This window comes from Lissotriton helveticus, chromosome 12 (genome assembly GCF_964261635.1).
Source record: "Lissotriton helveticus chromosome 12, aLisHel1.1, whole genome shotgun sequence".
Lineage (NCBI taxonomy): Eukaryota > Metazoa > Chordata > Amphibia > Caudata > Salamandridae > Lissotriton > Lissotriton helveticus.
The window spans coordinates 108,878,562-108,895,706 of record NC_136073.1 but is presented as its reverse complement, the minus strand read 5'-3'; the positions used below and the strand labels follow the sequence as shown (position 1 = coordinate 108,895,706).

At 42.9% G+C, this 17,145-nt stretch overlaps 1 protein-coding gene across 1 annotated transcript in view; it reads left to right on the top strand.

Annotated features, from left to right (window-relative positions):
• Nucleotides 1-17,145, top strand: part of LOC144798254 (uncharacterized) — an 89,775-nt gene that overhangs the window by 59,679 nt on the left and 12,951 nt on the right. The window contains exon 5 of the mRNA XM_078669013.1: nt 971-1,198. Within this exon, the coding sequence (XP_078525139.1) occupies nt 971-1,198 (228 nt within the window). The remainder of the gene's footprint in view (nt 1-970; nt 1,199-17,145) is intronic.

Below are 17,145 nucleotides of genomic sequence, written 5' to 3'. Positions count from 1 at the left end.
ATCCAGAACGCCTCTGCACGCCTGATCCTCGACATCCCTCGCTGCAGCCACATCACACCCCACCTGAGAGACCTTCACTGACTCCCCGTCAACAAGAGGATAACCATCAATCTCCTCACCCACGCACACAAGGCACTCCACAACACCAGACCAGCGTACCTCAACAGCCGTCTCAGCTTCTACACGCCCACCCGCCAGCACGGCTCTGCCGACCGCACCCTTACCACCGCCCCCCGCATCCGAAGAGTGACAGCCGGTGGCAGATCATTCTCCCACCTCGCCGCCAAGACATGGAACACCCTCCCCCTCCACCTACAGCAGTCCCAAGACCTACTGACCTTCAGAAAACTCCTCAAGACCTGGCTTTTCGAGCAGTAGCAGCATTCCCCACCCCTCAGCGCCTTGAGACCCTCACGGGTAAGTAGCACGCTTTACAAATGCCATGATTGATTGCTTGATTGATTATATTTACTGGCCCATACCTCAGATTACCTTTTCTGCCCTTGGAGACCTCCTCAAAGCCAGGGTCATCTAAGATGGCATATCCAGGGGGTAGGGAAGTACAACTGCTCACAGCCTGGGATCCTCCATCAGACTTACTCATTCTTACTGGCATTTTCTTGTGTTATATCTTAGATACACCTGTTCATTCCCCTGACCAATCACACTCATTATTCATGTACAGTAAGAGCCAGGCTATCGTAGGCAGCCTACCCTTCACACTGTTGTTATGGCAACAATCATGATTAACATTCCACCTATAGGGTTGGCACTGCATGTCAATATGTTGGGCCAAACAGGGCAATCTTATTCAAATAATCTGGACTTGAGCTTATGACCTGGGTATTCAAACTTTCACACTTTCTCCTGGAAAAGGGAAATTAAGTTATTTTTATATATAAATGTATCAAAAGACAGAACATGCAAATTTGTAATGGACAAGTTTGTAACTCGGCTATCTCATCAACAGATCTGTATGCAGCAAGTTCAGCATTAAATTTGAGATGTGCCAAGAGGGGTAGAAATTGTAGCCCGAACAAGGAATCAAGCGAGTTACATATGGCCAACACGGGGTCCGGTTCATCCACATCTAAAATGCCGACAGTGGCAATGCCTGCTCAGAGGTGGAGATTTCAGAACAGTGTCTGGACAGCAAACCCAACACCAGGAGGTTCCCAACAAAGGGAGCAGTCTCCAGGTATGTGAAACATGATCCCTCACAAACAGAATCCTTTTATAAATATTCACTTGTGCAGAGGGGTCAACAGTGAGACTGTCCCATCACTGCAAAGTTAAGGCACTCCAATGTCAATTTCCGATACATTATGATACCAAAGGCTTTACCTTTGTCACAATCAGCATCTTATTTGATTGCAAAGCCAGAAAACATCACCCTAGCATAGACATTAAAATGCTTTCACCCTCTCTTTCACTATTGTGCCATACAGATGCCTCCACTGATGAAAACCATTCTTTCCACTCCCAAACTGAGGAACCTGATTGACCTCACTTCATTTGGACATTCTTTAAATTTCGGCTAATATATTTTGGGATATTATTCATTGGATTTGCTTCGATGAGAAAATCCTAAATATTGCTCCACTATCATTTGTATTAATCTCATGTGGTCATGGTTTGTATTTAAAGGCTGTTGGTTTATGGTAAAGCTTAAGTGATTGGGGGAATCATTTAAGAATTTTGTCTGGTTTAGGCTTAGCATTTCACATTTAGAGATTCAGGATAAGGTTTAAGTGCTAGTCATTGAAGATTAAACTTAGTGGTTTTAGCTTAGGCGCTAGGAACTTGGCTTCATTTAAAATGTTTCAGTTAAGGGGGTTTACCCTTAATGGTTTAGGTTTAGGCTTTGGAGAATAAGTTTCAGATTGCATGTTTAGGGTTAGGAATTATAATTTAGGGCCTGATGTAACGGTTTGCAGACAATGTTCTCAGTTGCAACATGACGGGTATCTTAATTTCCTTGTTACAAGTGCAATAGGATGTAATGCACTTTTAATAAGGTGGACTGGACATCTGCCACATTTGAGATGGAGTAAGCCCCCGCCAAACTCTAAATCAGGCCCTTAATTTTATATTTAAGAGTTAGACATGGAGTTTTCGTTCCTGATTTATATCTCTGTGGTATGAATATTCCATCGCGACAGAGTATCCATACCGCCAAGACTACTCTATCTCTGCTGTGATTAAACTCCTCAGATGGCTAGACAGAGTAAGAGCTGTCAGCGGTTGACCTGTAATTCTACCCACTTAGATGGGCAATATTAGGGGTCAGATTTCACTGCACATCACCACCAGTTAAAACCTGACTCTAAGGGAGCAGTGGAAACTACAAATGCATGTTTTTTTAAAATAATTTTCAACAAGAAATCCCACTTTGTGATTTTGTTAGCTAGCATGCTATGTCTAATATGCCAAAACCCTTAATAAAAAGGTATTGAAAAAAATAATAATAAGCCCAACACAAAATAAATCAGCCTAATAGAAGGAAAGAGAAAGTGGAGAGACTTCAAAAAGTAAAAGAAGAAGTCTTTTCTGGAGAACCAGCCACTGCTCACCTGCTCCACCTTACCCTAGACAGTACACCTCTACCTCATCCCCTGAACTTGTACTCCACCTCGTATCCCATGTTGCCCCCAAACAAATCAAATTTAGTGGCACTGGTCAACCAGAATCCTGCTGAAGTCCCTCCAAAAAAGACATGGCTGATTCTGCCTGTGAGAAGGCGTATGTATCCTTCACCTGGTATTCCACCCGCGAGCAAACAGGAAAACTCACTGATGCTGTAAGCCTGCATGTGGTCATGGCCTTCTTGATTTTTAGTAGCTCTTCCTTTCCAGGTAGGGTGCCTGCAGGATTTGGTAACTAAAAAGGCACCACAACCATTCCAGTCCCATAAGATGGCGTTTGACCTTTCTGGTCTCCTACAGCAATATGTCAACTTTCCTAATGACTGAAAGATCTTGGTTATCCCATGTGAACAACTTACCTGTGGCTATGTCCCACATCAGTATCTTCAGCCGGGATTTGTAATTTTAACATTAAGGAGGCTCTGTTCCCCCTTAGCTAAGCAACACGCTACGCTATGCTACGCTGCAACATTGTCACTGGTATCGACGCCGATGTGAGTAATGCCGCAATGTTACAAAATGGTGTGTCTGCCCTATCAGACAGCTTCATCGCATAGCCCTCAGACTGCTCCCGGACCCTCGGCCCCGTCGGTGCAGAAGTGGGAAGTGGACACAGACATGGGTGCAATCGCGGCAGGACTAGACATGAAGAAGAAGCTGCAGGAAAAGGAGAAGCTAACTCAGTGACTAGTCACTGCCATAAGAGGGGGCAGAGGCGGAGAAAACCATCGAGCAGTGTGTCTGGAGAAGGCTGCAGCCTGGATCCTGGGACCTATCACAAACTGTTAGGGAGTTGCGGAAGTGGTGCTACAGAGTGTGATTGAGTCGGGGGTCAACAAGGGGCAGGGCACCCCTTGGAACTATATGACAACTGTAGCAAACTAAAGAGGACCTGGAACTAGGAGCAATAGATAATAAAAATTCAGATTGGTGGACCTCCACAGACATGAATGCTGGTGGGATCTAGAAGGGCAGCGTAGCACATAGCAGGGGAACAGAGGTAAGTACAAGGAGGATAGGTGGCTGTGAACGGATTGATAGTTAAAAGGAAAACGCCCCAGGTCGTGGCAAGAAAATGTGGGCAGAAAGTGCCCCGGAAGATCCCGCTCTAAAAAGCTAAGGGATAATGGAATTATTTGTTGGATTTCTATAACAAAGAAAATAGAAAAAGAATCCCCCAAAAAATTGAAAAAGAGATGGCACCTGGGAAAGCAAAATTGCGTAAAGGATTAAAGAGCCATAAACACTCTGATGCCAATGAATTGGGGGGAGATGGAATGGAAACAAACCAGAAAGAGAAGGGAAAAGTCAATTTTGTCCAAGGAGAAGTAACTTTACATTAAAAAAAGACATACAAAGGAAAAAACTACCCTTGAATAAAACCCCCCAGCAAAGTGAGTCAGGTGGGGTAAAAGGAGGGTCCTCATTCACAAAGTTGATAAAAACACTTTGTGGGGAAACATTTTGAAAGGATCAAATTGATAGAAGAAGAGCAGTTGGGTGGAGAAAAACAGCTAACATCTGTCAGTTTGGTATCCCTGGATTTGGACTCTCCAAACCAAACTCATCCCAATATTTCTGAGCTACTCTTGGACCTAAGCCCATCCTCATCACCCAACTCTTTTCCCATTCTGACGATCAAGAATCAGAGGCAGAGGGTGAAGGGAGAGGCATAGACTGTGACTCTCAAAGTAAGGAGTTTAATACCCATATAAAGGAACATCTTGTAGAGGAGGAAGGAGTAGAAATGTCTCATGATAGAGTAAATGACTCTTCGGATCCATCTATGGCTAACTTTGAGGACATAGGAACTTTAAGTACCTCAATGCTGGAAGTAATGGTAATCCTGCAAAAAACACTGCAAGGCCTGCTGGAGGTATTGGTAATGAATAATGACATTATAAAAACTCAAAGAGAACAGTTCCAAATTATAGTGTGTGAACTGAAACAAATTAGAGAGCTCATGCCGTCCATAGTTAGGCCAGTTGCTGGGGACCAACAATCGGAGGTAGACAACTCTCAGCAGGAAGGGGTGATGAGTGGTACCCCAATGCAGAAGGAGGAGCACAGTATATTTATATCACGATAGCCAAATGATTGTATAGAGACAGGGAGAAATGAGGAGCTATGAGCAGTATATACCACGACAAAGGAGATGGAGGAAAGGCCCAAAAAAGGGCTGAACCATAAAACAGTTGGGGAAAAAGGAGGTAGCTATGGAAAAGAGCTTAACAATGGTCATGGTAGCAGCATTGGGAAAAAATATCCCTGTAAGGGGAACAGCTTTGTAACTCATAAAATGTGGAGAGGAGGAAGAAAGAAACAGGAGACTCTAGGGATAGAAAAAGGAGCTTTAGGAAGTATACTATGAGAAAGGAAGAGGGTGGCAAAGATATGAGGATTGAGATGGGTGGACAATGAGGAATAAGAACTTATAAAGACCTAATGGGGAAAGGGAAGGAATTAGAACAATTTGATAGAAGGGAGGAGGATCTGAAGGGGGGCCACAAGAAATGGAGAATAAAGCCAGACAGGATATGTGGTTATTCTTCTAACCAAAATGTCAGGGGAAAGGTGGGAAAAAAGTGAGGAAATGAAATCCATTAAACTGATCTCAACTGCTATTCTCCCTATCGAAATGTGCAAGTCTACGGAACATAGGCACTGAGGATCTCAGAGAAGTGGGTTTACTGTAAATAGAAAAGGGAATTAAGTGATCAAGGTTCTTCTATATTCACGGTTAGTAAAGTCAGAATTAGTAAATGCAGAGCACGAGTTACATAAGGAAGGTATCAGACTAGTACATGGGACAGAAATGCTAGACTGTAACAACTATGATAAGCCACTCTTTGTGAATCATGCAGAGCTGGGTTCCAGACAGGAAAGCTTAATCGATCAAGGTTGGGATTTCAAGGAAGATCTCGAAATCAGCATAAGATGTAATGAAACAGACAGACATAGGGAGGGTATACTTACTGTGAATAGATATAGTGTTCTTGCATCCCTGGCCAATGAGGAAGATGGTTGGTTAAGGGAGATCGATTAGGAGATATGGTCATCACACAACCTGGCTATATTGTCCTAGAACATAAATGGATATAGCAGAATATTGAATCTGAAAAGCTTTAAAGGAGCCATTAACAGTAATGAGATCATGCGTTTGCAGGAGACTTGGCTGTGCGACAAAACCCCATTGATTGAAGGGTTTATCCAACAGAATAAATCAGCAAAGAAGAAGCAATTTGGACGACCCTCAGGTGGGCAAATGACGTTGATTTCTACAAAAATTGCCAGGAAGGTAGTCTCTTTAGAAGTCAACTGCAAATGGGCAATGGTTTGTAGAGCGCTATTGATGGTCCCAAACCCACGATATGAAGGTATTGCTATTGTAAATGTGTATATACAGTAGGGGAAAGAGAAGAAATATAAGTCAGAACTGGAAAAATGTAAAGAAGATGTATTGTCCCAGACCGATATTCTCCAGAAAGATGGACTTTTTGTGCTGGGTGATTTCAATCATAAGTTAGACCCTCTCAGGATTGAACCATGGTGTACGGAGTTGTTGTCTTCATATATGTTAAAGGATGCCATCTTTCCAAGGGTGGATATGTCAGCACAAAGAATTGCTTTAGGGAAACCTTTGAGTTCAATGGACTTAGTTTGCACAGATGGCAGAATGGAGACAGATCGACCACCAAATCATACATTTAAGACAGGCCAGCAACTTTGCCCGATCGACTATGTGTTTCTGCATGTTTGTAATTTCGAACGAGTCAAAAGTTTTGAGGTGGCAAGTGTAGAGGGAAGCAATCACTACCCATTGAAGATGGAAATATATGGAGCAAGGTAAAAACAAAGAGACATAGTTCTCCAGGTCCATAATGATTGCCCAAGGCGTCTCACAATGAGTATATCAGAGGAACACATTGAAAGATTATTTTCCGTAAAGCAGATCCAAAGACAAGGAAATATCCCTAATATTAAGGATAGTATATGGTATGAAAATATAATTAGCCAACTGGTGGAATGCCTAAGGGTCAAAATAAAAATAAGTAGATCGGTGATGGTAGGAAAAATAGAAACTAAAGCAAAGAGAAGACCTGGTTTGATGAAAAATGTCGTAAATTAAAAGCAAGTATAAGAAAAGGGGAAAGAAGACTTAAGGGAACGTATCACCTAGAGTCACTCCCCAATCTCCAGAAATTAAGGTAAAAATATAAAATGACCATCATAAACAAAAAAAGAACATATAAAGAGAGCTGCTGGGCAAAACTATTGCCAACAATAGAATCCAAAGACATTTTGGAAGTTGGTCCAAGAAAGTTCTGGCAAAATACAGGGGTCGTTGAATTGCATAGTACCAGAAGACGACTGGGTAAGGTACTTGGGGGAAAGTAATGGAAAATGGCCTGTAACTGAGAGGTTGAGAACTACATTCTGGCCAGGTCTGAAGGAGGATATTAAGGATCACTTCACAACTAGTAATATTAAAGAAATGATATTTAATTTAACTTGACTCAAGCTGCAGGCCCGGACAGGCCCAGACAACCTCTCTGCAGTGATTATAAAAACCAGGTTGGAGTGGTGGGCAGAATTCTTCTCAAAGATGTTCCTTGGTACACTTAACTCAGGCCATATACCAGAAAATTGGAGAGGAGAAATTATAAGACCTATTCACAAACGAGGAGATATAAAAGCTCTGAAGAACTATAGATCAATTAACCTACTGGACGTAGGAGAAAAGGTATTTGCTAAAATAATTTTGGAAAGGCTCAAGGACTGGGTAGAAGTACATCAGATTGTGCCCCTGGAACAGGGGGGGTTTTAAGGGGGGCGACTCTACAGTCCATCACTGTTTTGCGTTTTGGTCCATTTTGTGTAAGTCTATGGAGCAGAGGGGCAGTTTGTTCTGCCGCTTCATAGACGTTTGCGCTGCATTTGACCTAGTGGACTGTGAAAAGCTGTCGAATATGTTGATTGGATACAACATCCCAAAAGATCTGCTGATGATAATTCAAGCACTACATACTTGTAATTGTGCGCAGATAATTTTGGATATAGAGGGGAGCTTATCGCAGAAAATCCCAATTGGGAAGGGGTTAAGACAGGGGTGCGTGTTGACCCCCCTACTTTTCTCCTCATTCATAGCAGATTTACTTTCAGTTTTGGGCGCTGCGAGGGATGAGAGTCCACAGCTAAATGGAAAACATATTGCATGTTTACTGTATGCAGACAATCTTGTAATAATAGATCAAACAGAGACAGGTCTGCAAAGAAAGTTGAAAATGTTTAAGGAATATTGCAGTCTTAAAAAACTTGTGGTAAATATAGATAAGACAAAATTACTGAGCTTTGGCAAAAGAATAATAAGGTGCAATTGCTTCTTGGGTTCAAAGTTGGAAATGGTAAACAAATATAGGTACCTAGGGATGTGGTTTGAGAAAAATCTGAAATGGCATACCCACCTCGATGCATTAAGATTAAGGGCTCTTGCTTCTGTCAGTGGGCTGAAAAAATGTAGTCTATGGTGATATGTCTAACAGACCGGTTTTAAAAGCTTGTACACCCATGGTAACACCACATGTTTCAATATGGAGCAGAATTGTTATATTTGAGTGGTAAAAATAGATGGGATGCCGAAGAGGGGAAATGTTTGAAAAATGTATTATCGTTGCCCATGTCCTCAATGGCTCAGGCAGTAAGACTGGAAGCCAGAATGATATCATGGGGTATAATGGCATGCATGGCGTCATTAGGATTCTGGCAGCACCTGGGCTGTGGGGAAAAACACAAAATATCACAGTGGTGTAGAAATGAGATACTACAGAGTGAGCTGAAGTGGGCAACGGGGACAAGGGAAACCATCACTAAAGCCTGTAGAGTCATGAGGATCAAGTTGTGCCCACATAATTTACAAATTGAGGTAGACAAGAGGGAACTCAGGGCTCATAGGAGAGAAATCTCTTGAGATCTTGATCAAGAATATCTCATAAGAAAAATATCTATACGTTTTATGGCCAATTCATGGCAAAATGAACAACATTTCCCTAATATTGAAATACTCCCCTGTTGTTGGATAAGAGGAGAACTACTAAGGTTAAAAATTGGTTTTGTTATGCAAACAACGGGGTAAAAAGAGCTATGATTGATACCAAAGGGAAATGCATTTGCATTCTGGGAACCTCATGCAACATATTACATATTTTATTGGACTGTCGGAAGGTTTTTGATATAATGAAAATGTTTTTATGTCTAATTTTTCAAAAGTATGGTACTAAAAATAGGCTACAAGCGGTAAATCTTCTAATTGAAATGAATAATTTAGATATAGCATGTGCCATGAGGAAGTTTATCCAAAAAGTTTTAAAATATCCTAAAATGTGAATAGAACTGAAATTTGTCTCCTAAGTATTTATATGATATATAGTATTTTAAATGGAAAGATGGAATGATGAATGAATTTTCTATGTATACATTTTTTGCCAGATTTTATTTAAGATATATTTTATATGAGATTGTGTTTACGGAGATTTTAGGTGTTTAAGGACTAATTGGTCCAAATAAACCTTTGTTTGAACTGACCTAAACCAAGTGAACAACAGCTCTCTGATCACTTCAACCACCCTTTCATTAGAGTCAAAATACCCAATGTTTGCATTCTTTCTTGCATTTTCAAACATTTCTCTTTTTGTTTCAAGATTCAGCTCCACCTCTGTGGGGCTGAAATAGGGTCAGATCAAGGGTCCCAGCTGCACTTCATGTTGGTAGGGTCTCCAGGGCCTGCACCTTACATTCTGCCTTACCTTGATATGTGTTTTGCTATTCTAAGCAAAATACCACCTGAGAATAAGTTTTCTTGACCCCCTGGGGAAAGTCCAGGCTCAATGCCAATTTACCATCCAGTGAGAGTTAAATGAGAATGTTGAGTTCCGGGAGAACAGTCTGTCCTTTGAGACTCTTAGTTTTATCATTTGTTGTTAGTGAATTTCAAACCTCTTTTCATCATGAATGGACACACTAAAGAACACACACTAGTTATATATTTTTTGATTTGTTTTTTAAATGAATGTTCTATCCCACTACATAAAATGTGTATCATTGTAACAACAAAAATAAATTAAACAGTACCAATAAAAACAACCAATAAACAAAATATTAAAAAGAATTGCAACATTATAACTATTTCTGAATTTCCCCGCATGGAAAAGATGGAACCAGCAACAGCCTCTAACTTAGCTGTCTTAGCACCGCAAGGGCCCAAACGAATTTCTAAGACAGCCTCTCACCCGCAAACCTCAGCAGAACAACAGAACATTGTTTAGTCTGAAGAAGGTCATTGTCTATGTCTGTGCTCAGTAGCTTTGGCATTCCAACAAGATGATGAGGCCCGGCTGGTTCCAAGGCACCTGCCTATGGTCTTCACAAATGGCATGTGCGATTTCAGTCTCCGAGGAAGTTGAAGATTCCTCTCTCCCTTGTACTTGTCTGCATCCAGCTCAAATTCACTTGTCTAATTATTTTGAAAAAAGAGCAGACCTTGCATCAAATGACATCAAATGCAAGAATTAACATATTAATTTTGATGAACTTTCACTTAATTCAAAGAAACTTTCTAAACCATGTGAATACATATATAAGATTGATTGATGCACTATCAACATATGAAAAACCAAATGTTATACATGTGCAAACAACACAAAAAGTAATATAGGTTTGTAAAGGAGAAATGCGCATGTGAAATAAATGACTATATTAAAATATATGAAATGCAGTGGATGCACAAGAAGAAAATGCAAAGATGATATACATTGTTTGCTCTGCCTCCATTTTCCTTCAGCTGACACCTCTCAGCGTCTGCTGAATGTTTGGGTACTGCCACTTTAATGGTACAATTATTTCAGCCAATTAATTTCCAAGTGTTGTGCTTCTGCACAATTACACCCAGAGTTTTCATGTAAACCCTCTTCTGAGATTTCCAGTACAGTGAAAACTTCGGGTGGCATGCTGCATTGGGTAAATAAATCCCCTTTCACTTTCTTTTTTGCCAACATTCATCTTACATCAGAGAAACCCACTGCTGCCTAATTAGCCAAATCTAACCCCTGGAAGCATTCAGGGCCTGCATCTTCCAAAGCTGTTGGATACTTTACCAATTTGTTTGTAGGCCTCTGCAGGCCCGCCATAGGCCTTGGGTCAAAGGCTGAAGCCAAGCTCAGGCACCTAGCCGAAGTCAAAGCAGGAAGAACATGACACCCTAGCTCCTCACCCTGTCCATGTACCTCCTTCATGGCATTTATTTAGCTAGGCAGACTACCACATGCCCCCACCATCCAGCTCTCAGGCACACCAGGGCCCAGTGCTATCATCAACCCTCCCCAACCTTTGACACCAAATCTGGCATACTACATGGTTGCCACCACCAGCACAGATGATTTGTATGCGTCTACAACCAGTACTCTGCCTTTATCAGTAGTGAGTATATCTCCACTGTCTGCCCACAGGGATCTAGGCTGAGCCCACTCATGGTCACTGTGTACCCTCACTTCACATTACAGACCAGGAGTCTCTAAAGATTACATGGTGAAAAGAGGAGAAAAAGGGGCTCAAGTTGGAGACCACAAATACCAAAGCCATCTTGGTACCTGTGGGTTCACCCCTTAGTTCTCATTTCAAAAGTGCATTTTAGCATTTAGGTTGCATGTATTTTGATGTGGGTGCTTACTCCTATTGGCTAAAGACAAGGTGTTGGGCTGTGAATGTCCGCTATACTGTGTACTGTCATGTTACCCTGGCCTTATTGACTTATATCTGATTTCCTGGTTTTTGGTTTGGACCACAGCCTTCTTAGGACTTCTCCCTGGAAACCTCTGTGAACTCAAGGTATTGCAGACTGGCTACAAGTTAAGTAGAAAAAAATGGTATATTGATAAGACCATAAAGGCTACACAGATGGATAGAATGCGGCTTACCCACCCTAATGGCGAAATGTGCAGTAACAAGCTCTTGTCACACCAGGATACTACGTGGGATCGCAGAATGTGACAAGACAGTCAGGTCACCAGCTGAGAACCAAAATAGTAAACAAGAAAATATGAAGAATCAAGCATGAGGGATAATAAATAAACAATGAGGGACTTGAATGTAAGCCCTAACCGCAGGGACCAGAAAGGAAGAAACCAACAAAAATACAAGAAAGGATAAACAGGGGCAAACTAAAGTGAAGCAAAGAATCACAGCAACTAAATGACACATTGGCAGCCATCTGCTCCATTTTTGCCTTGAACACTGACTCTCCCACTAACTCCTTGAAAGTGTTCAAGTTAACCTGGGAGTCAGGCTGTCAAGTGAATCTCACTTGCTCGATCTAGTATTTGTGTGAGCCCAACCTTCACTGCCGTGTCTTCCATACTTTTAAGGCCTTTCAAACCCTGCAAATGAATCACTATGTGGAAGGTCTCAGAATCATGATAGTTTGTAAAAAAGGGGTACAACCATCCAAGACAAAAAAGAGTCAGACGTATACCATGTTTCTTGTAGTGTGACAATATGGCAAGACCTTATTGCAGCCAGCCACTGCTCGTCATCTTTTTTTAGCCCTTATTCCCGCAATATTCCAGGACATTCATTTAAAGTTCGATGTACCTGGTTGGGTGGGGACAGACTTTGAAGGAGAATTAACGACATCCATAGATGATGGAGGGCACCCTATAGTTTCCCCGCCCACAATTAGGGCCAATCGTCAAACAATACTGTCTCAATCCCTCAGTGTGGGAAATCTATTTAGAAGGGGAATAGCTGTGTTTACATTTGGGCATTGTAATGACCTTGCTGGTTAAAGACCAAGATTTGTACTCTGAATCCTTTGACATGGCACCGCTGTGGGATAGAAAAAGTGAAAAGAGACAAGCTTAATTCCGGTTTTAGATTCTTATCTACAATAACTGTGAATCATGGCTTATGTGTCCATTGGGTGCATTAAATTAACCACAATGCAATCACCCGCCCCCTATCTTTTTTTCTGGTGGTTCCAACCCATCCCACTCTTCTGGCCATGATGACATAAGATGATAAATAGCAACCGTTTACTAACGTGTTGTCCAACCAGTGGGTCACTTTGCGTAGCAGATCTATCGTAGACTCCCTAGTACCCTGCTTAAATGGTGGGACACCTGTCAGAACGGTCACTAAGGGGGCTGACTCTGAGGGCAGATCTAAAAGGTTGCTTCTCCCCTCTGTCTTTTGAGTGCGACGGGAGTAGTTGGGCCTTGCAGAAAGGGCCGAGACTTATTACGGGGGTCAGTCTTGTGGACACCTAACGGCATAGCTGCGTCCAGAGCTGCGTCCGCACCATCCTCTTCCTCTTCATTTTTGATACTCCCACACTCCTATGCAATCGTGTACCCTCCTGTGATGATGTTTTATTCCCTTGCCCTGGCTGCGAGCTATACCTCCTTGATCCAAGTGCTGACAGCCACTTGTTGAAGGGGCTGAGGGGGCTGGGCCGACCCGCTGTTTTGGCCCTGCACCCCCAGTCACCTCCACAATTGCTGCTTCCAGATTGTTAGATAAGTGTTGAGAATGCAGCTCAGTGGACTGATAGAGCATGGCTTCTATCTTTGCCAGCCGTGAATTCGTGGGTGCCAAGAGTGACTTTAACATATCTTCAATTCTGGGTAACAAATTAGCCACAGTCTGACTCGAGTCCACCTGATCTAGAGCGACTGAACCCGCAACCTTGTTGGGTATCTGTGCTGCGTTTTTTCCCTCCTCCTCTCTTCCTTTTAACCGGAGGTTCGGAAAGGAGTGTGACTTTATCTTGGTTACCATCACCTCCATCTGGCAAATCGGTAGCGGTAATCGTAATGGGTACCATCTCACCTGGGTCATCTATTTGCAAAGAATCAACAAGAGGCAAAGAGATCAAAGGATGATTGGTTATTTCCAACGAGAGTCTGCTTTCAGTCAAGGCAATTTCGTTTGAGAAAACATTTGCCGCCCTGGCTAAATAAGAGTCTAGTGTAGTTACTGTGCTCCCCTCTCCTGGTGTGCCCATGGTTTGCTTCCTCTTGCCCATTTCTTTCAGCCAGATGTGATTTGAGGATCTTTACAGTGCACTTTAAAGTGTCCTGGGGTACAAGCAAGCTTAAGCGTTGTATCTTGCCAAGCAGATAATGGAGCTTTTAAAGACCTCCCCTGCGATCTTGCACGGCCGGAATCGTCCACAGCTTACAAGGTGCACAGAGAGTTACAATGAACAAAATGTCTTTACACAATACCTTGAAAGAGGCCCCAGATCACAAGGGTTTGAGGGGGGGGGGGGGGCAGACCAGCCTCTTCCAGTCTCTGACGGGAGCAGACGGGCCTGCCCTTTGCCTGGGTACAGCCAGGGTTGGATTGGGATTGAAAATCAGCCCGGGCACGCAAAAAAAAAAAATCGGCCCACATTTGCTTAATCACTCCGCAAATCACTGCTTTCGCGTAATCTTATAAAATAAAAAAAACGTTAGGAGGGGGGTTAAAAAAAATGCACACGTTAGTTCACAGTGGTGAAACAAGTTAGGCCCCCTGCCACCACTCAGTATGTGCACTCATTAATGGGCCGGCCAGTGAGACAAAAGGAGTGACACCTCTTACTAAACGGAGGTAATGAGCGCCCATCTGCCTCTAGAAAGGCCACTCAGACAACCACTGGGCCGCTGGCTGTGTTCGAACTGTAGAGACAGCGTCCAAATGGCCCCCCAGACTGCTAAAAAAAGAGGCTCACAGCAGCCCTCAGACACCGGCCCCTCGGGCATTGCACGAATGCCCGCATTTCCAATCCGACGCTGGGTACAGCCCGGGCATGCCTGCACGCGTCCCGCGCTGAGGGAGCCCCGAGCTGCTGAAGTAGCACCTCCGGGTGCGCAGGTGACATAGCGGTGGTGACAAGACAGCAGCAGAGAGGTCTGGGGGTTGTGGGTTCCTGCCTCACCCCTGTGGCAATGACAGGCGTCCCGCACTGCGGGAGCCCCGAGCTGCCCCGAGCTGCTGAAGTAGGGCCTCTGGGCGTGCGTCCGTCGGCATAAACGTCCGACGCTGGTGCTGGAAACCAGGGATCGAGCCTCAAGGTCGCGTCCACATCCTGTGATTCTGGGCAAATCACTTAATCTCCCTGTGCCTGAATGTGTAATGTAAATACGGTGCTCATGTAAAGCGCTCCAATACCTCCGGGTCAAGTTTGCGCTATAAAAAATATATGCAAAAATAAATAAAAAATAGCAGTGGCAGCAAACAGCCGCAAGCAGGTCTGGGGGTTGTAGGCTCCTGCCTCACCCCTGTGGCAATGACTGGTGTCCCGTGCTGCGGGAGCCCCAGTCTGCTAAAGTAGAACCTCTGGACGCACAGGTGATGCAGCGGTGGCGGCCAAACAACCGCAAGGAGGTCTGGGGTTTGTGGGGACCAGCCTCATTGCAATGGCGATGATGGGCATCCCACGCTGCGGGAGCCCCGAGCTGCTGAAATAGAGCCTCCGGGCACACAGGTGACGCAGCAGTGTGGGCAAGACAGCCGCAGTGAGGTCTGGGGTTTGTAGGCTCCTGCCTCCCCCCTGTGGCAATGACCGGCGTCCCAATGATCATTCTCATGTGCAATAGACTTAAGTATTTCAGTTTGATGAGTCAAAACTGAGAAACAGTTGCTGCTCACTCAGGGAGAGGCATAAGCCTCTCGCCCATCATCATACGTTAGGGGTCTCAAAATCTGGCCTGTTTTAATCCTTTTCAGAGCAGTTGTCAATTTTTATTTGGAAATATGTTTTCTTATACTGAACAAATTTACCCCAAACCACTTAAAGGATCTATATTGGCAAATACATGTCTTTGTGACAAAATTTAGTCTGGATAATGTCCAGTGGTTTGGACTGCAGATGAGTGCAAAAATTAACATCGGGGATTTTTACATATTTGAATTCAAAAGTGTTTTTTCCACATACTTTTTGAATCCCAGGAACCATCCTGCAGCAAATTTGTATTAAAGGGCTAGAATAAGAAAAGTTAATCATATGTCAGATGCCGTACAGGTCAGTTGAATGACTAAAAATTAGTTAACAAAACAAAGGGCTTTTTCATAGCGACATTGACCCTAATCATAACTGCAGAAGAGCTAATTGTATTTACTGACAGGGAAGTTTTTTTTTGTTTTTTTTTAAGATGAGAATTATTTTGGGCAAAACATAAACACAGAAAATCCATCAGTTAAAGGGACATTTTTGTGATGTCAAACCTAAAAAGGTAGTGACATTTGCATCTGTGTGATAGGTAAGAAACCCATTACCTTAATCCAGTTACCAATAAACATTTTCCAAAATTTTTGCTATTGCATTGTCAGCATTGATGCTGTATCTTCATCTCAACCCATCCATCACATACCTTCATGGCTCACATCTGGGCCCCCTCTTCCTTGGTGGTCATGGGTGTCTGGGTAAATTCTTTTATGCCCAGTAGGTTTCTTAGTTATTGGTCATGTAACTCTTGAAATTTACCAACTAAGGTGAGCCGCACACCCAGAACCTTCCCCTCAATTTACTCCTCATATCACACATGATCTCATGCGTGAGGAAATGATCAGTGCATAGTTACAGCTCAACATAACAGAGAAATTTCACTATTTTGTGTGTCTTAGATCGTAACTATAAAGTCCATTTTATAAGCGAATATTTCTGGTTTTCTTGTAATGGTCAATAGTTACTGACCTTAACAAATCACCATATTGTAGCTGAACAAAAGCTTTGTTTGGGAATGGTATTGATTTTCTTATAGTATACTGAACAAATTACTAGCATTTTTGCCTGTTCCCCTGCCCTAAGTGCCCGCTGTTGCACAGAATCCTCATGTTTATCCCCAATATCTAGATTCCTTGGTTGTGCCCAGTAAACGCCTGAGACAGGGAATTGCTGTGGCACATGGTCTTCTCCCAGGCCTTTTCAGGAAGTGGATCATGAAGCTGGACTTGAAGTTCATGTTTCAACTGTAGCGGAGCAACTGTGCTCAACACCAGCCTATGCTGAAGTTACTGAAGTTGAGGAAAGGCCGGTGGAACGTGCAAAGTGTAGGCACCACTTGGCAGAAATTAAGCATTTATAGAGAATATGTTGCAAATGGAATCTTGCTTGTAAACTACAAGTTATAGAAAGCCTGAACTGTCAAGTTACTTGCAGATGGCAGTGGCCATCTGAGATTATTGACAGTAACTTTCCATGACCTTGTTAGGCAATCAAATTGCTATGTTTCCATGTCCTTGTTAGGCAAGCTAGTTGCTATGTTGCAGCAGCCTTTAATCCATGGATCTGTGAGTGGTATTTGTGGAGCAAAGCTTCTTGAGAATTTTCTGAGGACAACCAAATTAAAGAGAAGTATTCTGGAAATAAATCTGTTTGGAGAATTGAACTTTGAACTAAGCTTGTTTAATGAACTAAACGCTTGAACTCTTCTCTTTAGACATTGACACCAATAGACTTTTATAC